The 24,150-nt window shown below is 39.2% G+C and overlaps 2 protein-coding genes across 4 annotated transcripts; one reads left to right on the top strand and one right to left on the bottom strand.

Moving 5' to 3' along the window:
• The first annotated feature begins 521 nt into the window (after window positions 1–521).
• LOC102695029 (catenin alpha-3) lies at window positions 522–10,395 on the top strand. Of its 3 annotated transcripts, XM_069179854.1 has the most exons (8): window positions 522–601; window positions 1,018–1,222; window positions 2,321–2,504; window positions 2,815–6,105; window positions 6,911–7,102; window positions 7,858–8,030; window positions 9,016–9,133; window positions 9,309–10,395. In XM_069179854.1, the coding sequence occupies exons 2-8, from the start codon at window positions 1,020–1,022 to the stop codon at window positions 9,504–9,506; spliced, it is 4,359 nt and encodes a 1,452-aa protein (XP_069035955.1). In that variant the 5' UTR covers window positions 522–601; window positions 1,018–1,019; the 3' UTR covers window positions 9,507–10,395. The 3 variants fall into 3 exon arrangements, with proteins under 3 accessions (XP_069035955.1, XP_069035957.1, XP_069035956.1); XM_069179856.1 differs by lacking the exon at window positions 1,018–1,222 and having other exon boundaries at window positions 541–601; XM_069179855.1 differs by lacking the exon at window positions 522–601 and having other exon boundaries at window positions 629–1,222.
• LOC102694834 (zinc finger CCCH domain-containing protein 6) lies at window positions 10,362–22,081 on the bottom strand. The gene is made up of 12 exons (XM_015363204.2): window positions 21,649–22,081; window positions 18,319–18,499; window positions 17,503–17,622; window positions 16,030–16,267; window positions 15,782–15,915; window positions 15,204–15,332; window positions 14,952–15,066; window positions 14,302–14,411; window positions 13,783–14,015; window positions 13,132–13,640; window positions 12,576–12,800; window positions 10,362–12,264 (listed from the first exon to the last, which is right to left on the bottom strand). Exons 1-12 carry the CDS (start codon window positions 21,732–21,734, stop codon window positions 10,799–10,801), a joined length of 3,546 nt encoding a protein of 1,181 aa, XP_015218690.2. The 5' UTR covers window positions 21,735–22,081; the 3' UTR covers window positions 10,362–10,798.
• Window positions 22,082–24,150: the final 2,069 nt, after the last annotated feature.

The following is a 24,150-nucleotide window of genomic DNA, read 5'->3' as shown; positions in this document are numbered from 1 at the left end:
CTGACTCCTGGTTAATGTATTCCTCTCAGACATTTTTTAAATAGATGTCCGATTATGTTTTTCACTTTAAACAATAAACAATAACATATTTCTCTGTATAACCTATGTGTTAAATAATATAATAAAAATATCAAAATTAGTAGTAGAACAAGCATCCACACATCCCCAGCTCTGTAAACGTTTTTATTGATAAAGGAATATTGACTTTAATGCCACTTGAGGTTTTGAATTAAGCACAAACCAAAAATATAAATGTGTTCTTGGCAAGGTCTCTTTCAGAGCAGTGGCTGTGATAGTAATGGACGCAAGATATTCTTAAAAAAAAGATTTACTGTTCACTGGACCTGAACATAACTGATATAAGGCAGTATTACTCAATTACTAGTGTTACATTCTTAATTAATCACAGCCAACGTCAACAGAATGTGAGAGAAAAACTTCAAATTAAGCACAATCAGGGTGTTCAGTTTTGATGATGTCATTGTTTGGGTCAGCTGACAGCTAGTTGCTATGCAACGCTTCAGCCATTCTAGCAGGCCTCCGGAACCCTGATGTCAGGATAAGACCAACATCTAATCAACACAGCCACTCTACCGCTCAGGTAAATGGTTCTGTTGAAATTTGGCATTGATACTCTTCTTCTAATTATTTCTAATGAAGCAAGCGACTGCATTGCGCAAAGCCCATTCAGACTACTATGTTACAGATAATGTATTTCATGCATTTCCCAGTTTTAGATCTCACACGGTGCAGCAGTACATTGTAGAAAATGCATGCCTCTTTATATAGTCTTGTGGGTAAATAGCATTCATTAGTTCCCACTTGTATCCTTATGAGCTTCCTTGAAAAGACTCTTTATTCAAATGTTTCTTTAAAGTGAGTTACTTCATAGAAACAGAGTGTGGACATGCTGTGCAGTCCGCGCCCCTTGCAACCGAAAATTGACGTTTCACTGCGCGTTGCTCTCGGAGAACCTTTCCAGGTCGCGGACACACACACCTTCTCTGGGTTTGACAGGCATGGCGTCCCTCTGGGAGAGCGGCACGAGCTGCACGATAAGAACCAGGTCCGTGGAAAGAGTGGTCGCTCCCATCGCCGCTCAGGTGTGCCGCCTGCTGGTGGGAGGCGGACGGGGGGGCAGGGGAGAGGCGCCGGCCCCGCTGGAGGAGGCAGCTGCAGCGGTGGCAGCAGCGATGAGGAGGCTGGCTGCCGTGGCCTCTAGGTAACGCGAGAGCCGCAGCCCCGGCCGCGACGCGTGAATGCATTCCTCTGCCAGGCCAGGACAAGGGACATCACATTTAGAAAGCAAGTTGCAAGTTTTATCACTCGCATTTGCCATCTACTTGTGGAATGCATTTGAGCACATTTATATACATCCATGTTGTTCCCATGAGAGTCTGCTGTAAAGCTTTCAGAAGGATCAATGTCTTGGTTAGCGTACAAGAAGCACTTTGTTGTTCAAATGCAGGCAGCCCATTTAATCCATGTTTTTGCTTATTTGCTCTTTTTTTCCTCATGTCTTTTCTGGATCTTTTTAAATGTGCAAGATTTTTTGCACGTACAGTATTTCAAGCATGCTGGACCACAGGGGACATATTCTGTATAAAAGCATATAACAACGTAAGAAAGGTTACAAACGGGAGCAGGTCATTTCTAGTTCATTTGGTTGCTGATTTGGAGTGTTTCTCCAGCACTGGCTCCTGTATCAAAGCCTGATAGGCCAGCAGTACCAGGGGCCACTGACAGACCACTGGTGCTCTTGTCCACTGGTCAGACCTTGGTCCTGCTCTCTCAAAGCGGCTGAGGTGGGTTAGAGCACTTGGCTGAACTGCTCCAGCAATCTGTTGCTTTGCGGGCGGAACAAGGTGGTGCAGTTTTCTGGAGCGGCTGCCACTGGCAGGACTCCTGATTGACAGAGAACAGGAAGTGCTGACCCTGTCCACTGGGATCCTACTGAGGGATCCTACAGGGATTGACTTGCTCAAACTATCTGAACCAGCTAGTCCCAGTGACCTTTACTACGTCCATACAAACAATATAAAGGGATTGGTATCATAAAACAATATTCCACGCTGAAAAGAAAAGAAAGGAATGACAACATTTCGGCTGTGGAGCCTTCTTCAGGCATGAGCTCACACCACGACCAAAACGTTGTGTTTCCTTTCTTTTCAGCGTGGAATAAACCCGTTACCTGTTCCTTGGCAGCCTACGCATGCTGAAGCAGCCCCCTACTGGAAATAATAAAACAATATTTCAATATAAATATTCAGGGAAGAAAAACATGACAGCATTACGTTGCAACACATTGTCCTTTTCTCAGGTTGGCAGAAGAATCAGAAGATGACATCCTAAGGAAAGAAATGGGGACAGCAACAGATTGTGTGCTAGCCTCTGGACAGAACCTACTACTGGCTGCCCAGAAACTCAACATTCAGCCTACCTCACCAGACCACAGAGAGGAGCTGATCATCTCAGCTCAGAATGTCTTACTTGGAACTTTAAAGGTTAGGAACAGTTGTGATTGCACATGATCCTTACAGTGAAAAAAGACCTATCTGGCGTTATTAGGAGTTAGGAATAGGATTGAAATTGTTATAATGAAATGGTTATAATGAAAAAAAAAATATTCCAACATATTTATTCAGCCTTGTAAGTTGTGTGAGTCATGTACCCTCAGAAATATTCTTTTATCCACTCATTTTCAGCAAAAAGCAAACTCATTTATAATTCTGGAATGATGTTATCATTTATGTCCTCAGACCTTCAGCACCCATGATAATACATTCTTACTGTGTTGTTTTCTACTGTTCCTAGATTCTCTTAGTGGAGGATGATGCTGCTGTGAGGGAGATAGTCACAGCAGCTCACTGGCTGTTGGACTGCCTCACGCAGCTTGAATCGGCTCCGGATATACCATCCTTGCTGAAGTCATTCCGAAGCTTTTCAGAAGCTTTGCTTCTGTTAAACAACTTGGCAGAAAAGCGTCTCGAGGAACTGCGGGATCCTGCTCAGCAGAGAAATCTGGTTCACTCCCTGGAAACCCTCAAGAAGTGCATTTCCATGTTGTACACAGCCATGCACACCACCATCAAACACCCCCAAAATGAACAAGCACGCGCTGCTAAGAAGTACGTCCTCGATCAAGCCGATACGTCCATAACAGAGTTAATATTGCTACTGAAAAGTAACTTCAGTGAAAACACTTCTGCCTCTCAAGGGTACTACACTGAGAAGCTGCAGGGGCTGCTTCAGCTATTGTCCAGCTCTAGCTGTTCATCAATTAGGGGTAGTGACTTTGACAGCCTTTTGCGAGATCTGGTGATCTATTGCATGGTGGTGGCAAACACTTCCAGGAAAGAAAGGCAGCTTATTGTGATTAAATATTGCCAACGTGTCCTACACCACTGGTCAGAAATATCCAGGCAAGCAAAGCTTTTAGGTAATTCTCCTGACTCCAAACAAACACAGCAAGATATTGAAGATAACTGTGTCTCCATGAAAAATGAGTTACAGAACCTGGACAACAGTATACTCACAGCCATTCTGTATCAAAGTGTGGATGTTTTTACAGCTCCCAACACTCTTTTTGAGAAGCTTATAAGTGTGGCCACAGAGTCTACAAATGACTCGAGTGAGCTGGATCACCTCCAGCCCCCTCTCACTGCCTTCCTCGCACATGCTGATCGTGTGATCCAAGTTGCAGGTTTTATTTCCGCTTGCTCTACTGGTACCAAGAACATCATGAACATCGAGAGTTCAAGAACACGCTTAAAGCAGCTAAAGGACAGCATTGTGCCAAGCCTATTAGAATTGGGTAAAACCTCTCTGTGCTCTGAAGCTCTGGGGAAGCTCCAGGAATTATACCGGCTGTGGGCAGAAGAAGTCGACCAGCTCCTGGGCTCTCTCACTGATGTCATCAACATAAAGCAGCTTCTAGATCTTTGCATTCAAGAGCTGATGACTGACAAGAGGGAATGTGAAAAGGCCCATACTAGCCAAAGTGCCAGTCAGTTTGAAGAGCACTCGGTCAGGCTCATAGGGCGGATGAACTATGTGGTTATAACCGCAAAAAGGCACGTGGACAAAAGTGACAACCCGGTTTTCCGAAACGGCCTTCTGGTCCTGATAAAACAAGTGGAAAACTGTGCTTCACATACAACGCTGGCTGTGCATCACTGCCTAAAACACTGCTCAGATGTGAAACCCTTCAGCTTGTTTTCAGAAACCGTTCTGAAGTCAATCAAGCAGATCCACATTCTGAGAGCTGGCCTGGATGGATTCAGCCATCCACACCTCCTTAGCCCTTTACGAGAAGAAGCCCGCCAGCGCCCACTTGCCCAGCTCACTGATGCTACTGAGCGAGCTGGATTTTCAACCTGGGACATTAAAAATGAAAACACTGCCTTGCAGTGTCAGGACAAGTGTTCTGAAAAAGCCTTCATCAAACCTATGTTACAGGCACATACACACAGTAATAATCCCAGCATACCAGTTTTCAGTGACATAACAAAGTCTGACCAAAATTGGCAGAATGTGGACCTGTTACCAAACATACGTGATGTGCTCAGTGCAACAAAGGGAAAAGATATCTCTACTGTTAACATGGCATGCAAAGCTCTTCTTGAGCTTTCAAACTGTTATCTACAGGCTGCAAAAGAGGCATCCGCTATTATTGAATCTGTGGACATTCAAAAACTTGCATCTCTTCAATCAGACATCATCTCACTGACACCTATAATTATTAAAACTGCTCAAGAGGCAGCCATAAACCCTGCACTGGATACAGAGACAATGTACAAGCGCGCAGCTGTAGCTTCTGACAGAATGACTGAACTGAGACAGATACTTCTGCCTGCTGCTGGAGGCTGGTATCATGCAGTCCATGGCATGTTGCAAAACCACTCACAAAAGAACATCAGCAAAAGTATGCAAGACATCAACAAAATAATACAATCCTGTTCTGATGTTGTACAATCAGCTATCATTTCTCCAACATCAGACATTGATTGTGCATTAAGAACTGCACCTCATGAAAGCATTGCTATGCTATACAGTAAGCTGAAGAAGGCACAGGCTAATGCTAAACATCTACTTGAAGTAGTTAGTGCTTTACCAGCAGGTTCTGACAGACTCGAGGGTCCCTGTATCTTGTGGTCATTGTCCATCCAGGTTCTATTAAACTCACTTGATAAACTCTTAGGGGCTGAAACACTAAACGATAAAGGGCAGTGTTTTGACCATACAGTTACTCCACAGAAAAGACTTGTGATCTTTTCGGAGAACTCGCTTCGAATCCAGGAGGCTGCAAGATTGTCCACCTTTATCTGTAAAGACAACAATATTAACAAAAAGATTGTGGACCTTCAAAAGGAGGTACAGGTCCTTACAGAAGCCTACCTTCAGTCAGCAGATGGCCTTAGCAGAATACCTCTGTCTAATATTAATCGGTTTGCTCAATCTGAACTTCTACAAAGAAAGCTTCAGATTAAAATGAAGATGCTATGTGCTCTCATTGGCATGATTAACACAGAATATGAAGAGACAATTAAAAACATTCTCCATTTATCCATTCTGGCTACCACAGGTAATAAAGATGAAAAGATATCAGCACAGAGGAACTTTGAAAGAGAAGCAGAACAGCTCTTACAAAATATCAAAGTTACCAGTCAAAACGTGCAGGATTGCCTGAACTACATTAGAGACCCCAGAGTCCGACTCAATCTAAAATTCATTAATGAGCACCTGTCTTTTGAAACAACAGATATTATCAGCAGAGCAAGAGAGGTCATTGAGACTCAGAATTTCCATGAAATACCAAGTCTAGAAATCCGAGTAACAGACTGGTCTGCAAAAGCAAATTATCTTGTGACAGAAATTTACAAAGTAAATGAAATTCATCAGGAGACAAAAAATCGTATAAGACAGCATCTCCAATGCAGATCTTTAATGGAAGCCCATAATGTATCTGCTGAAAACTCTTTGGCCCATAATAGACAGAAAAAACCTGAAGGAAATACTGTTTCTTCCTGGCAGACCAAAAATCCAGTGAATAGTGATAAAGAAGACATTCATCGGCCTCCCATCCAAAAACATGAACCTGAGAAGGTAGTACATTACAACCTTTTAAACATTTTGCATCCTTTCTACTGAGCATAATAGCAACTGAATGTGAGCAAATTTATAGCATTTTTTGGAAATAAATTTCAATATTCATGTAGTTAAGTTGAAAACAAGAAAAACCTAGAACACGCCTGTGATTTTTTATGGCTTAAACAAATTGAGAAGTATAAGAGTATAACCAGTAATGCTGTCAACCGTAGTTTAGCCTTTTTAGCGCAGGATCTTTTTCAATAAATCAGTTTCAATAAACATGGAAAGAAACCAGAGTCTATAATTGTCATAAATGAACAAGGTGTTTCCTTTCTTCTCTTTTCAGCATGGAATTAACCTATTACTTGTTCCATTGGCATAAATGATCCTTTTATAAACAGTGAAATTAGTAGCAGACCTAAACTTGGTTGCTTAGTCTCAGATGACAGGATTAAAGTGTGAATGTCATCGGCCAAGAGCTGCTAAGGATTTTCCTAGAGGAAAAAATTGATAAGTGTGTACGTGTAATTTCACCAGGATGTACTGCAGTTTTTGTAAGTTAGAAAGTCTAACTCAACCAACTACAGTAACTAAATAGTATCGAAAACATCTGTCCGTGATTATGCACTTCATTGTACTGCTGTCCAAAGCAAAGTATTTTGATAAGCAAATAAAGTATTCATCACTGTTATGCTCCACCTAAGATTTGACTGATAAAAATGTAACTTCCAGGAAGGAAAATAAAGAATACAGTATATCAGTGCCACTAACAGTTGTTCTGTATGTGCGCTGAACGTGAATTAGCTGTTGTCTTTTGCAGGATTCCAATGCACCGATCAGAGAAATCAGAACCAGCAGCACAACCGTTTCCCTTTCAGACACAGCCCTTTTCTTGAAGAAAGAAACAGACAAATGGCAGGATGAGAACAACAAGATTGTCCAAGTTACCAAAGAGATGGCAGCTCAGATTTACTACATGGTGCAATACCTTAAAAAGAAAGGACCCATCAAGGTATGATAACATAAAGAAACACTGTGGTCTCATATCAGTGTATTTTAATACAAGGATAGTGAACAGGAGGAGGGGCATAGTGGGTAAACCTTCAGACTCAAAACTGGTGGGTTGTGGGTTCAAGTCCCTACTGCATTTGCTGCTGTTGTACCTTAAAGAGAGTACATGTATTGTATAATATCAGGTACCTTCATATTCATTACAATCTAAACCAATGTAAATCCTGCAAGAATGGGATGGGAGCAGGGTGCAAATATTTCTAAAGCTCATAAAATACAAGCCTTGTCTGGTGTAAGCTGCTCTTGCTTTTCACAAAGACCTGACGCATTAGTCAGCGGGGCTCTGGAACGTTTTCGCCTGAGTTATGCTGGGGGAAATTTTTTTTAGGCTTTTAAAGGCTTAGTCTAAATTCATTTTAAGATTTGATTTTCAAGAGAGGTTTGGGTGGCAAAAGGAAGGAGCTACCCTTTTTTTCCCATTTGGAATGCCTTTAATGTTGTTTCAATTTAGAATCGGGCTGTGAACTCTAAGCCACAAATTCAGAATCTACTGTAGAGCATTGCTGAGTCAAAGCTAAACTTTTATCTTGTTAAGACTGTAACTTTAAGTAAAATAAACGGTAAATAATCACTCAACAGGCATCAGCCAAGCTTCTGGTTATTTTTCAAAAAAGCAATCTGAAAGAACAATGTCCAATAGAAATGTTTATTGCTTACACCTTTTAAGTTACTTTCATTTTGTTCTGTCGATTTCAGACCAAAGATGAGTTCATCACATCAGCCAAATGCATTGCTGCTAATGGCCAGTTGATCTCTAAGTTTGTTCAGATCATTGCCGATCACTGCCTCGACAGGCACTGCTCTGCAGAGCTGACACACACTGTGGAGCAGATTCTCACCATTTCCAACCAGCTTAACATCATCTCAAGGTTAGACTTCCTACCTTACAAATTAATGCAGATGTTGTTCACTCATGCTGTGGTAGCTTGATTAACATTGCCCTTGTGTAATCTGTAATAAAATATTAGTCTCTTTTTGGGATTATATTTATGGATTTGTTTGACTGATAAGCAATGAAAATTTAGATATTCAAAATTGTTTTTGCAAAGTGGTGATAACATTACAAATGATTTAAACAGTTTTGTATAACACAAGCCAGTCCTTGCAGTGTGGCCGACTAGCACTGTATTAGCAAGTGCAATTATTAGACGCTGCTGAAAGAAATAACATACTGTAGCTTGCAGTGACATGCATGCCAATGAAGATGTTGTCTATACTGTAGTGTGGACAGCTTGAGGGGTCTGTCAAGTCCTCCTAGACAGGAAATGTGTCTGCCCTTCTGACTGGAAAAAACTTTCATGGCAACAAACATCAGACACAGAATCGGGTTCTTTTCAAGTGGTTTTACAAACCTTTTTTTCCTGATAAAGAGAAGGCAGAAATAATGACCCCGTGAAGAGGGTATTTTAAGACTGGTTTTTGAACACCTCAATGAAACCGTTTAGAACGATATGCTTAAAGGATGAACAGATAGAACAAATAAAACAACCCAAAAAACTGCAGAGCACAAAGACATTAGTGCTCTGAAACCAACCAAAAGAAAATTGACTATGCATAATTCTGGACTTAAAGGAATTTTCTTCACTAAATAAAAAATCTCTTTATTCTTCAACAGAAAAGACTACTGGAGAACACAATTCAAGCCTTGACAGTCCTCTGAAGTATTGACAAAGTCTAGTCCCCAGGTCAATTAACTACTAAAAAAATAAGCAAGATCACCTTAATGGCCACCTCTTGTTAGAAACTTCCCTTATGTTATGTTATGAAATTAATGAAGCATGACAATTAAGAGCAAATTTGATTCCTAGTATGAGATCAACATATAGAATTTACCAGGATTTGATGTTTTTACAGTGTGAAAGCAGCGACTGAAGGAGACAGGACATCTGATGAGATTCTGGTGAAGAATTCTCAAAACCTCCTTCACACAGCTCTGCAAGGCATGAAAGCAGCAGAAACAGCATGCATCAAGGTGAAATACCATAGCTAGTTACAAGTACACACTAATCAACTCAGTTTTTTATCTTATGTTCTCCACACTCACACTATATCTTTTGAGACCTGAGTTTAACTGAAAAGATAGCAAAGGTAACTAATCAGAAACAGACTCCATGACATTAGTTTTCTCTTCTCCCTTTTCCATCTAGGGACTGAAACAACCCCCACCAAACACAGACGAAGCTGAGGCAGCAGCACTGTGCTTTCGGTGGAAACAAAATCTTCAAATTCACCGTGCCCGGCAGGCCTCGAACCCTGAAATGGATGAGCTGGGTCTTCGGAAAACATCTTTAAATAATGCTGCACCCAGTCTGGCAGCACTAATCAAAATGCAAGAATCCTTATAGATTCTATAGAAATCGGGCTTTATGATAGCATTTCTGTTCTAAACCTTTTTCCTCCAATCATAACATACAATTTTAAAAGCAATAGCAGTAGTTTGGAAAGTTTGAAAGCAAGGCATTGCAGCATTATCTCTAGAGCAAAACAAAATCAGAATAAGTTTACTGTATGGTCAAATGGAGGTCTGTGATTTTTCAGATTCAGAGTATAAACACATTGGATTGGTTTACAATATACTCAATTAACATGATGGAAACTTTTTTACAAATGTTGCTTTTTATATTATGTCCTTCTGAAGAACGCCAATGATTTCCAACATCTTCATATCAGATTATCTGCAGCCATTGACAAGTTGTTAAATTAGTCCCACTACAAACACTGCAGTTTTATCAAATAAAAGCTGATTTTTTTGCTTTGTTCGAAAATCTTTAATGTGATTTTAAAATTATTTTCAGTAAAAAATAAAATGACTGTGCAATGCTAATTTTCACATTTCTCTATCTATATCCTTTTATTGAAGACTCGAGTTAAAATGTCCTAAAACCACAACTTTATGACATTTCTGTTCTTGTCAAATAATTTTAGAATAGCAACAAAAATATCAAACTTATCAGAAGTTAATGACAAGTACAGTATTTATATTACAAAAAAGCAATATACAATGTGCCATATTACATCATAAAAAAATCTGACTTCATACAGAAACATACATTTACCTTATACAGATTTTCCAGCTGAAACAAGGAAAAATACTTTGCAAATTGCTTACTGTTCTAACATTCTTCATGGTCATGTGCAATAAATATGTAAAACAAAAGTGTCATATAACCAATGTGTTGCAAATCTGATCTGTTAGTGCAGAAAAATAAACATGATAATTGTTGTTTAACACTATTATCGGTAGATCTCTGGTATCTTGTTAAATATCAGCTAAGTACTGTACAGTTTTATAAAAGTGGCAGTTTTATATTCTTTCCACAAAAAAGTGTTTAAAACCATAATACTTCAATAGCATACATCTCTGATACACATTTACTGACAAAATAAATTTTACTGGATCCATCACATACACATCTGTGATAATTTTACACAGTCTGTTGAGTTTTAGAATACATCACTACAATTACGATGTTGATCTAAGTGAAAACAAAACTAAAGACACAGCACGGGGTCTGTGCAACAGTTACTTACAATTAAAATAAATAAATATCGAGCTCAACAAGTTGCCTGGGGGCCGAAAGCATCAAAATTCTAGCATACATTATCTGAAATGAAGAAATTCTTGCTGGAGTGTCTATTAACAAAAAGGGGAAGCTGTGGGGTCAAAAGTCTTGAAAACATCCTTGAGGGGTTTATCATCCGATTCCCCATTCGTATCGCTCTCCTGAGGTGCGTTCACTTGTCCAGATTGTCTGCTCTGTCTGGGGTCACTATACGGAGGCCGAATTAAACCAGCTAACGCTTGAATAGGCAGGTTGTGCACTGCAGGGGCTGTAGAAGACTGTGCCGCCATTGGCGTTGGTCGCTGCCTATTGTAGCTGCTATATTTATCTACAGTAGCATCTGAAGAAATGTCTGTTGTCTTGGTATCTGGCACCGCTCCAGCTTTGGATGCAGCTAAAGGGGATGACTGAGTATTTTCCTGTTTAACCGTTTGTTTCAGAATACTTAACCTCTTGGGATTCTCCACGTCATCCTTTGAAGACTGCAATGTTTGGTTTCTGGGATCATACAAGCTGATTCCTCCTAGGAGTGTTGTTGGGCTACCAAGTCCTCCACTAGAAGATGACAGTTTAGGAGCATACGGTGGGAGTTTTTCTGGTTCTGATTTAACAGTGGGAGTACCCAATGTCTGGAAGGCAGAAATGCTTCCACGCTGCAACCGAGGATCTGCAGTAGTATTTGGATCTTTCACCACAGAGTGCTTTGAGTCTATGTTTAAGGGCCCTCTGACCCTGGGATCTACTGCCTTGTGAAGTCGAGGATCCAGGGGTTTTTCAGGGGAAGACTTCGGTTCCAAGGGCTTGATCGTGTGCCCGCCCGCTTTATGAAAATTATCTTTCCCTCTACCCCCCACCAGACGCGGGTCCTGAAGCAGTGTGTTTTGATTGCTGTCATTTAAAACGCTGTTATTTCTGTTCAGTCTGGAGTCAGCAATGAGAGGAGGAAGTGGCAAGTTGATGGAAGGTTCCTGCTTCGGTATAAGAAGAGGGATTAGGTCTTCTGGGGCCCATACAACATTCTTTGCAAATGCAGGTCGTGACAGGATAATGTCTACTTTGATATGGCTAAATTGCTTTAGCTGACATCTAGGGTCCCTTAACGCAATGCCAGGTAAAGGCTCTAGAGGGATTATTGCAGCCTTTTCTCTGAGCTCTCTTTCACCCTCTTCATCATCATCTCCAGTTTGCTGCTTGTGAGCAAACGAACCATGAGAGTGGTGAACGTCAGGCTTTGTGGAACTGGGGTCAGAAGGCTTGATCTTCCTCGGATCTCGGACCAGTCTTGGGTCTACAGTGCCATCTCCAGACTTTCTCACCTCTCCAGATGCACGGTGCCTTGGGTCACATTTTGTCCGTGGATCACATGGGATGTTCTTGTCCTTTTGAAGTCGTGGATCACAAGGACCCTGGGAAGCTGTCTGTTGTGTTACTGACTGCTGCTGAGTTTTAATAATCTCATTTTGCTTCTTGAGGGTTTTAAGTATGGCCGTTACACTACTACCATCCTCTTCATCGCTGGAATACCAGTTTACTGCATCATCTGAAAGAGTTTCAGCAAAAATCATGCAATCACTAGAAAGATAATACTATTATATGTAAGACATCATCACTTCACAAATTTTGGAACATATGAGAAACCTGATGCAGTAAGGGGTGTATTTTTACTTTTAATAAAAAAATAAAATATATTAAAATATATTTCTAATTGAAATATATTAAAATATATTTCATACAGAGAGAACTGTAATTATACCACACATTTCAAGTCACCGGGATTCCGAAATATTCTAATACATTTCTGTAGAAAACATCATATTAATATCAATCCCCAAACTGAAGGATATACTTCACCTTTCTCTTTATTGGACATTTTTTGTCCTTTATTTTCCTCTTTCTGATGATCCCCTTCATGTTGCTTCTGACTCAGTCTGAGGAACAGTGCTTTCTGCATGGCCGGAAGGAAGTCTGGCACATGAACTGGGGGTTTATGGTTACTGCTGCCGTCTGAGTCAGTGCCGCTGTGCTGACTGTCTTGGACACAGCTGTAAGTCAGCTGGTCCATGTTAAGAGCTTCTTCTGTGTAGAACAGAATTGTTGGGGTGAGTTAGCAATACTAATCTTTGCAGTCTTTAAAAAGCAGTATTATGAAAAAACAATGGAGAGGCAGGCTTACTGGAAAAGCTAACAGCATATTACACCAAAAACAAATTTTCACATCAAAGGCTTTCTTTAAAAAGTGCAAGCGGATCCAATTAATTTTTCTTGTTACTTTTTGAATGCAAGCAGTCTTTGCTAAGGCATGCGTTAGCCAAAAGGGAGTACATGATTATAATTTCTAAAACATTTTTTCTTTCAAAAAACATCATGATCACTGTCAAAATATAGTAAGAACAAAGAGTGCTAGTACCTTCTTGAAGTGGTGCGGTCTCTAGGCTGTGAACAGTTTGGTTGGTGTAATAGTTATTGAAGAAATCCGTGGTGTTCGGCATTGCCTGAAAAGGAATGTTTTGCTGCATCTGATGATCTGACATCTGTTGAAAGGGTGGGCCTGGTGCAGTCTGTGGGGGGGTATCTCGGGATCTGTTTCCATGGGAATTCCCGTGAAAGGCTGGGGGTACCCCAGGGGGTGGTGGATGCATTGGCGGGCCATGTGCCCCTGGAAAACCATGTGGTACGGGCTGACGAGGAGGACTTTGAGGTATTGGTGGACAGTGTACCCCCGGAGGCCCTCCATGATGAGCTGGCCCCAGTGACCCTGGAGACCCAGGAGGAGGAACTGGTGGTCCATTAGGTCCAGGGGGCATCATATTGGGGCCTGGCATGTCATCAGTGCCGCCTCCAAACATCTGCGGAGGAGGAGGACCATTTCCCTGGAACTGGGGCCCAGGAGGGGAGGAGCTGTTGTAGAAATTGGGCCTAGAATAAGACAAAATCCACAGCATTGGTCAAAATCATGTATCAATAATAGAAATGAACATTTTTCTTTCTTTAATAACAAGGAGGTTCATCTATGGATGACACAGATTTAATGCTGGAACTTTCAGTTTCCTATAATTACCTAAGTCCAATTTTTTGTGCCAGATCCACAGTTGGCTGCACAACAATTTCAAATAAGGAGGGGATCTTCTTCTGTCCGCTACAGGGGCTGCCCTCCTGGGGGCTATTAGGACCAGGTGTGGGTAGAAGTCCCACACCAGGAGGCGGCTTCGGAAGGGGAGCAATGCCCTGTTTCCGCAAGTCCTCCAACTCCTGTTCATCTTCATTTACTGGCTCCTCCTCAGTGTTCAAAACCTAGACAGGAAAAATGTGGTGTAATTAAAAGTTATTCATTTGAAGTGGAAGTAAAGGTGTTTTTAAACCATAACGATGCATTTTCAATTTTCTAATTCTCTCTATCTTTTAATGAATATTTTGAAGATACATGAAGAATTCATTAAGCTCTTGCTGATGTTAGTTTAACAACATCTTTCACTTTCTAGTCCGTTCGCTGATTTACATACTGTAACAAAAAGAGAATTGGTGTTATTTTATGTTATACATCAAAGGAACGTTTTTAATATCCATGCATTTTTCTAACCTTTTCCAAGAGTTCTCTCGTAAGATCTGTAAGGGGATCATGGGAAAATTTACAGTTATCTCCTTGATAGCATTTTGCTCCAGTGTGAAAGAACTTGCAAGGATATTCATGTAAATACCAGGGGTTAAGGAAAGCACACATTTGTAAATATGCACATATAATTACAATAAATCTGGAGTTTATTTAGGGCATTTTTGGACTGCCAGGAAACAACGAATATTGAAAACTATAACTGCACTTAAATTACATAATGTATTTTTAACAAATTAATGTTGGAAGAAAACCACAAAAATAAAAAGTGCAACCGTTTCACCTAATTACATGCATATGAACTACTTTGGCTGCTGATATATTGAATATTTTGCCTTATTTAAAATATTATTACAGAAACACCCTTTGCAAACCTTTGTTCAGCATACCCACACATCGAAAGGGAAACAATCGCTGAATGGACCAGAATGCCAATGGTCACAGAAAACAGTCACAGGTATACAAACCATTTCAAATGCACATGCTGAAAAATACAGAAAAGGAATACTGTAGTCAACAAGAAAGAATCCAAAAATGTATTTGTTTGGGTTTTAACTCAACTGAGACACTGCACTATTCCCCACAGACAATACACATTGCTAACAAAGAGTAAAGGATATTGTGCATGTAAATGCAGTTATCGCCTTTACTACAGAATCCCTGTAGGTAGAATTTGCAAATCTCCTTTTTCTTATCAGGAACAACAAGTTCGTGTTCAAATTTACACTGGTCCCCCTGAAAGACAAAATTGGAAAATTTTAGTATAAAATAGTTACATACTACATTTAACATAGTTATATATGGTTTTATTTCTCTAGCTTTGAACCTTCTCCTAAAGGAAAAAATGTGGAACCATTTACTCTAAACTCTACCTTTATACAACGGCCTTCCAGGAAATATTTGCAAATATATCTTCCATTGTGTTCAACTGTGTGTTGGTTAATAAACTCCTGGGTCATAATTGGACGTTTCTTCTGGATAACAGCTGGACCTTTTCCTTCCTATAAGAATGGAAAATACATACTGTAAACTGTTTAACCCCAACATGTAAAAAACATTTCTAACTGACTGGATGTCCATTTTATTACAAAGCTTCAAACCTTGAGGACCACTGAAGCTACACTAAAACACAGAAGCTAAAGAAACCATTACCCGTGACAAAACTGAAATAAGGAATCCCGACATCAAAAGGTCATCCACAAATCAAGTCTCCAGTGATCTAAATGAGGACATGAATTGAAATGAAAATGCAAAATAGACTTCTTAAAATAGCGTGGCGTTCCCTGTGACGTTCTTCAAGCTTTGATGTAGTTGAACAAACTGGTTTAGGGTTGAAAATTAAGACCTGATAAGATTCTTAACCAAGAAAGAACGGCTTATTGACTGCAGTTTGGGTCTGCAACATTCCTACAGACGCAGGCCTAAGCCACACGGATGGATGAAGCCTTACCTCCTTCAGCCCATCTGCCCCCTGGTCTGCCCCTCGGCCTCGCCCTCTTCCCCAGTTCTTCCCTTTCTGCTTCTTGTTTTTCTGCATGCCACGCCCACGCCCTGCACCCCGGCCTCTGCCCTTCTGGCCTGGACCTGCAATAGTCACACATGGGACTTACCCTGCGGCCGTCTTCTCCCTTCGCCATACAGAACACGTCATGAGGTCATGTCAAGTCACGGCCGTCTGAAAAAAATCTGACTTCTTACCTTTCTGTACTCCTTTCATATTCAGCTTCTTCATCTGCTCCTTTGGGGGACCCTTGTTGGGTCCTGAGGCTGTGGCCTCTTTAGCTTGTCTGTATTGGTTCAATTCATCAGCAAAATCATTGTCGTCGCCTTCGTAGTCATATTTTTCCTCACTATAGTCACTGAACTTGTCAAATTCATTGTTTTTATGTTGTGTCGTCTTCTGACATTTCATGTAACCTCCACTAGATTGGCCATGCTAAAAACAACAGTGATAAAGTACACAGTTATTGAAGACTGCCACTTTATAATGTTAGTAGTGTTTAGTTATGTATCAGTTTTCTATGAGCTTCACTGAGTTGATAATAAAAATGTCTTTATGTATTTCATATACTCATCCCTTGCTATATGAGCACAAACAGTTCCAAAATGTTAACTTGTAGACAAGAACTTGTAAAAGTGACACTTGAATTCATGAAAATATAGATAATTAAGTACCAAAATCCCATAATTGGACATAAACCACTTTAATATTTTTTCTGATGTACTTAAATAGTTTAGCACCATAAAATGCTAGGTCTGTGTTACAACATGTAGAATTTAGCAACACTTCATTTTTATGATATGTTTAAATGAACCAGTTATGTGGAGATTTAGGAATTTCATATAGTAAGTATGGCATAAACTAATCACAAATTTGTTGAACAAAAATGACTTATTATTAGTGTTACTTAATAAATCTTTTAAAGTTAAGGAGAATAAAACCTATAACTAAAAAAGTACAACAGAACATCTATCTGATGATAATACTGCATTCATAGTGCACACGTATCGTATAAAATATTAAACTGCTACAATATTTTTACAAATGATGCATTCAAAAATTATTCAACATGACTAGTTCAACACCCTTACAATTTCTATTAAGATGGTTAAGACAACATCATCCAAGAGAATTGAAAGACAAATGGAAAAAAACATTGTTAATTCCTGTAACAAAAAAAGTATGTACATCACTGGTTCTTGTGACTGCTGGTCAAGAAAGTGCTCCTTGGACAAGGGAAGAACGTACTATACGATCATTACAAGTCACAATCACACCTCATATACAGAACAGTTCATTTTATTTTCTACTTCGAGTTATTTAATTTTATCACTAAAACAGTAATGGCTTATTTACTGATATAGTGTACATTAAGACCACAACACATGATATTGCCTCAAAAGTGTATATGATGGAATATAAAGCCTCTCAGTGTAAACAAGTACAAGACTTATTCTAATCTGTAAAATCATATGTGGGTAAAGAACAATCTTCTGTTATAAAATGTATGTAATGCACTTCAACAGAAACTCAAAAGTGGATATTATAATATTGAAAATGTTTTTATCATACTCAGCAAATTTTGAGAAAAAAGGATAAAAACGGTCATGAAACAATTACCTGTACTTCCAATCCAAAATGTAAAAACAGAGGGGAGGAGATGTCTTTACCTGAGTAAACTGGGAGTCATAGTCCCTGTATGTTCCTGCGTTTTTCTTGTGCAGCCTTTCTGAATGCTCATAATCAGAGTCATAGCTGCCCGAACCATCTTCACTGGAGGGGGAATGATGCTGGAAAAATTACATATGCACAAAATACAGTCAGAGACATATTTTAACTTTTAATAATGCTAAGTCTCTGCAACATTTTTACCATTTGCAGGGATGAATATGCAACAAACCTAGAAAATAAACACAAGAAAACACATCTCTGACAGTTTTGGTTTAATTATTTTAAAACCATTAATAAAGAACTTTGTTTCCATAACAAATTTACCGTGAATTTGCTGCTATCTATACATACACTGTACAGAGTGCTGGGAAATACTTTTAAAAGGAATAAATTAAAGTTATACGTTACTTTTTAAAAGTAAGGGATACTTTTTGCAATTAAGTTGGTTTCTGATCTATACACTACATAGATCACTGAAACTGACGACTTCTTAAAATTCATTTCCCCACATCATCTTGGTGGTACTTTTAAAAACAAATCCCTAATACAAGTAACTTGTAACTGCTTTGGATGATTTTCTAAAGATAATTTTCCTCAACACTGACTGTACACGTTCATTGGTCAAATTTATTTCATACTGTGCCTAGGCGACACTCAAAGGATGGCAACTAATGCAAGTTAAATGCGATGCCATTTGGCTGCCTGAGGGTGGACATACCCAGTGTCAAAGAAGAAGAAGGGGCCATGCCTTTACAAGGTTACCTGGCTGTAAACTACGACATGGACGACAAACACTAGGCCGAGTGCAGGCTTACTTTCTGTCTGTCCCGTCTCCTCTTCTTGGATTTCCTCTTTTCTCTTTCTTTTCGGTGTCTCTTCCTCGACCGCCTGTGGGTCTTTTCTTCTTTCTCTTTTTCTTCTTTCAGCTCTTTTCCCTCCTCCTCAATGCCAATCCCTTCATCGTCTATTTCTCCATCTTCAAGCTCACCGTCCTCTCTTTGACCAAGAAAAAGAACACATATTTAATAATCATATATACAAGACACAGTGATTGAAGAAGAAAGTCTTTACATAGCTTAATCATCAAGTTGAGGCAGTGTAACCTTCAATAAAACATTTATACACTGTATACAAAAAATGAGCAATTTCTACCCTTTAAATAATCCAGTCAGACACACTACTTATTTAAAGCTGATGAGGTGGAGCATATCATTATGTCCTTTTCTAAATGATCACAAGTGAATTCCTTGAAAACCTCATGCTGGACAAGAGTTTTTTTAGGCCACCCACCACATTTTAAACACCCTTTTTATAACATAAACCCGTTAATAAAATGTTTTAACTTACAGTGGGATTCATACCACTTCAAGGCCATTAGTATCTGTTGCAAAAGAAATGTTTCTGGTTCTATTATAGATGCACAAATATCATTCTAGGTTTACAAATATCTAGTGAGAGAGTTACCTACAGATTAGTCCCAAGGCCATCAATGTCTGTGAGAATGTTTCTTTAAACCCTAGCTTGTTTCCCTGTATATTCACTGTGCTCGTCTGAAATAATTCTCAGAAAAAATGGAAACAAAAACTGAGGAATGCATACATGCTGCCACTACAAATAATTCTAAAAGGAAGAAAAAACCCTCAGTAATATTCCTGACCCCTGAATGCGTCTCATGACACTCTAGATGAAAGGTATGTTCACACTGGGCTTGTTTCAGATTAAATCAATTTGGTTCATTTGACTTGGAAAATATGCTAGCTGCACCGAGTTCTCTAGGAAGTGGACTGCAGATCGCTTTCTAGTTTCACTTCCTTGTATCCTAGGGATTTGGTCTATTTGTGTTCATATTGTTATAAAATAATGTGAACTATGTTTTAGATATGAGGTGTAGATTGTAACACTAGATACACTGTTTAAAAAAAAATTTCCTGGTATTACACCCAATGTTTTAACAGCACGCGCTTCTTTCAAAATACATTGGTGGCATCATTCTTACATTGCCCCCTTGTTGATTACATCTACTCACAAACCCTTTTTCAGCTTGTGGAAAAAACAGAAAACGCTCGTCTTTTTTATATCAGACAGCATCTGAATCCGAATGCAATTTGTATTTCTAAAAGCTCTTCTGCCTTCTTTCGTGCCCATCTCTATCCCAGTGGTATTGCTGTGTTGAAACATTGGCTGTAATGCCAGGAAAAGTTTTTTTTTTATTTCAATGCTGTGGTCATATTAATTTTCTGTTTGCAAACTGAGCCCCCTGTAAGGTTCACATTCAAGTTAATAAAGTGAAGAGTGTCACATCTATCTGCCCCTGTGATCTGTAGTCCGTTTGGACTGTACCCTCCTAAAAAACCAAAGTTAATAGATTATGATTAAAAGCTCCAGTGTGAACGGACCATAAAACACTGGAGATTCAAGACGTTTGTTTCTGAAGTTAAGATTTTAACAACAAAACCTGTACACACTAGAAAAGACCAGCATCTTTTGTTAGAGAATAAAGTACATTAAATGTGATAAACATACATAGAGCTGAAGTATTTAATTGCAGGACCCTTTGCCTAATAGGAATTGATCAACAACTCATTTCTCCTCAAATTTGATCAGAATACGGGTCTCCTTTTCTATATACAGTACATGACTAAAGTCAGCAGATTTTCTGCAGTAGCATTTCATTTCTATACTTTGGAGTCTTCACATACTTCCTTGATGACTTGCAAATACCAGTAATTCACTTGTCATTCATGTAATTTTCAATTTTTTAAATCTTATTTTTTCATGGTTGGAGACCAATAGGCTCGAAGGGGTTAACTTTAAACGAGGGGTTTCAAACTCAGTTCCTGAAGGCCCTGCTATCATCTGGTTTCTGTTCCACCCCAATTCTCACTTACATAGATGATAATAATTATCAAAATTATTTAGGTTAACTGTTCAACGTAAGGCTTCTAATCTGGCTTCAAGGTGATATCTAGGTAACTGTACCCTTGATTAGGTAAATATTTTGATTAATCAGCAATAAAACTTTATTAAAACAGTCTCTATTGAAAACTTAAATAATTATACTCTGTGTGTGGAACTGACTCTTCAAACTGGACCAAAGAAGGACATTCTGCCCTCCAGGAACTGAGTTGGAGAACCCAGAGTTCTATCACTGAGACAATGATGAGACAATCTTGCATCACATAAGCACAACCTTTCTACGACAGGTTATGTCAGTTAAGTTCTTTTTTCAAAAACCAACACTAAAATACAACTGCAAAACTCAGTTAGCTACTATTAAACAGCTACAAAACCTCTTTATTTTTACGTAACCTGCTTAAATCACATTCCAAACCAAGTAACACCATGAAACAAAGAAGATTAAGCTCTTACCATATATGTAACCTACCTAATGGAAATACATGGAAATAAATTGGACAAAACAAAAATCTGTTTAGACAACAAACGGAAGAAAATCCCAACAATTCAACTCCACTGTAAATTCAATAACTCTATGCTAGTGCATGCCCTTCTGACCAAAGGAACAGGTGGATGTGAGTGGAAGGGAAAGTAAGCCTGCATCAGATGGTTACAAGATGAAATGAACAGCTGAAATTAACCGACACTGACCTACAATGCACAGCCTCGAGTTTCTCATCCAACTGCCTGTACTGGAGACAAACTCTTCACAAGGGGAGCTCAGTGCGCATGGATATTATGGGGCGGCTATCATGCGTCATCTTAATTTACATAAAAAATCACCTAACATGAAAGCCAGCATCTATAAGGAAGAACTTCAAAATGGTTGACCCATCTCTGTAAACACTGCCAAAAATTAACACTATTGTACAGCGAAGAAAAAAACCAACAGTTCCACCTATTCGCGCTGGTAGAGTGAAATGAGCAACATAACTTACCATGACATGTGCATTTTATGGAACGTAAATAATACTGGTATTAATATAAATATATAGCGCACTATATAAAAAATAAACGCATGCAGATTCTAAGTACAAGGATTGGAAGGCCTGAGTTCACCATTACCAAGAAAGCGTTTCAACAATACCATATTTCTGAGACAACGCACCAAAACAAAAATCACAAGCATTTAACTAACTAAAAAAAAATCGTACAGAAGAATTTTTAGATATATAAGAATGTTACTCGACCTTTCGTCCCCTGCAAGTTCAGAGTCTGTCATGTTTTTGTCAAGAACGGGGTTTGGGGGATTGGCGAAAAGGCTCGCAAAAGCCATGATGGTTGGAAACGACACTGCACTGCTCCCGAAACCAGAGTGAGTTGCATTCAGTCACTCAAAAGGAGACGTTGGATTGTGAGAGATGATGAAGGATTACATTAGTTTGAAAAACTCACGGTTACTTTAGTGAGAGACAGAGTAACACAACAGACTTTATCCAGTCTCTTATCAATCACTTGATGTTGTTTTAAAACTGTAACAGAGTTTGATACACCCGCTTGGCTAATGTCCCGCCGGATGACTGTTTTCTTGAAAATTTGGAGACGAAGGGTGAAATAACAAGAAATTCTATCATTTTCGGTAGTATCTATTCCTTCACACAAACATGGCGCCCGCAACGCATTGTCAAAATGGCTGCGCTGAACCTCACCACGCCAATTGTATTCTTCCACTTATTGCTCTAGTCCCGAAGGATCAGTCTAATACCCCAAATATCCGCTTTATGGTATTTGTGATTGGATAGCTGCGTTTACCTTCGGTGGATTATGTAAATATTGTTTCTTCTATTGGTTAAGAGGAATGTCATACGAATCCGGGGGCGTGGTTTTAGTAATCAAGGTTGGTAGAGAGAAAAGAAAACCCACCAATGAAAACTGTCGTTGCGTCATTACTGCGGAATGATATGTGGAAAAGTAGAACACAGGTTCGGCTAGTACTATGCAAAGCAAGTTACATAAAAATGTTTACAAAAGGGAGTCTTCCTGTTTTAGCACAAGAGATACAATTATCGATCGTTTACGTCTTTTTATGCGACTAGAAGTCAAAGATTTGCAAATCGTCTTTAAAAGATTGTGAAGGCGATTGTTTTCAAGCGATGCGTGTTATGTTTTTTTATTTTCAATTTTGTGTTATGTGCACAATTTCCTTGTTTTAAACGATGAAACCATGAATAGAATAGATAAACGTATTAACTGAAACTGAAACTTTTTTTTTCCCAATGAGAATCGGCGTTACAGGTTCGTGACCTTAAATGTCGTAACTCGTGTACATTTAGTGCGGGAAATCGGATGTCACTGGTGCCTCCCACAGGAAGAAACACGTTTTCAAAAGCTGACAGATTTTAACGGTAGATGGCGTCAGCGATCAACTTTTATTCAGAATCAACAATTCTGAATTGCTAATTGAATTCGGTGATTAACACGTGCAATGAAACAAATACTATTTAACTGGAGTCCCGCCCCCCAGTTAAGCACCCAGTTTAACTTTTAGTACGATTTTCACTTAAAATATTCTTTTTATTACTAAAATTGTTGGGAGAGTGTGAAACAGACCTATTTAGTTCTCAGTTGTATTTTCCGTTATTCAGTACACTTACATTATTTAAAACAACATTGTTCTTCTGAGCCTATAAACACTTACATACTTCCTGTAATCATGTGGGGATTGTTAATGGTTACCCTTTACACTGCAAAAAGGAAAAATAACCACAATAACACAACGACAGCAATGTCCACCCAAATGATAGGCTTCGGGTCTCATTAACAACATGGAACAAGGTGCTATTGTTTTCTTCACATCAAAGTTGGAACATTGGCAGTATCAATCTTATTTACTATTTGCTAATGTATTCTGTATTAATAATTTAAAATAAGAGGTTATTATTGATTTTACATTATTGTCCTCGATGTATGGTTACAGAGAAAACTTGCCTGGAATTATCTTATCCCAAATTCCAAAGTGTGTTGCTTTATGGTTGAAGAAGGGCTTTCCCTGAACATATGTATTTCAGAAAAATTACATGTTTTTACCTTCAGAAAGAGGCTTTCAGAAGCTAGAGACAGGCCCTGTTTTGTTCTCACGAGTATTTTGTGTGAGAACCAAACTCTATCAGGCTTCTATGTAGTTTACAGAAGGCATTTTGCACATTACAGGACAACCTGAATAACCGTACATACTGTAAGTAGCATTATTACTTCTGTGATTATAGACATTAGTCAGTACTTATACAATTGGTGATGTGGATTAATGAAAAAAGGACTGAACAGAAAAAGGTCACAAAAGTGGCAGCTGGCTAGAAAGAGAATGTTGCTCCACCTTTATAAAAAAAGATTTATAGTACTGCGGCTCAGTGGTTGGCATTGGTGTCCCACAGCCCTGGGGCCCGAGGCTCAATTGTGGCCTTGGGCCTTGGCAAGTTTGCCTGTGATTGTGCCCCTGGCTCCCCTGCAGGCCTGCATTCGAAAATAGAAGGCTGAATGGAAAATTTGTTTTTATTAGGTGAATCAAACTTATTGTTATCCTCCAAAGCTCACAGCTGGTCTTGGAATAGAACTGAACTAGTACATGTAAGATCTGCCATTCAAGAAGACAGAGGACATAGCACCAAATGAACTCCAAAGGATGTTTTGAACATCTGTACGTCTTGAGAATGTTGCATTTGCTTTAAGGCTGAATAAATAAAATGCCTCATTTC

The sequence above is a fragment of the Lepisosteus oculatus genome, chromosome 17 (assembly GCF_040954835.1).
Source record: "Lepisosteus oculatus isolate fLepOcu1 chromosome 17, fLepOcu1.hap2, whole genome shotgun sequence".
In the NCBI taxonomy this organism is placed as follows: domain Eukaryota; kingdom Metazoa; phylum Chordata; class Actinopteri; order Semionotiformes; family Lepisosteidae; genus Lepisosteus; species Lepisosteus oculatus.
The sequence above is the reverse complement of the archived record's forward strand: the minus strand, read 5'-3'. Positions and strand labels throughout refer to the sequence as shown.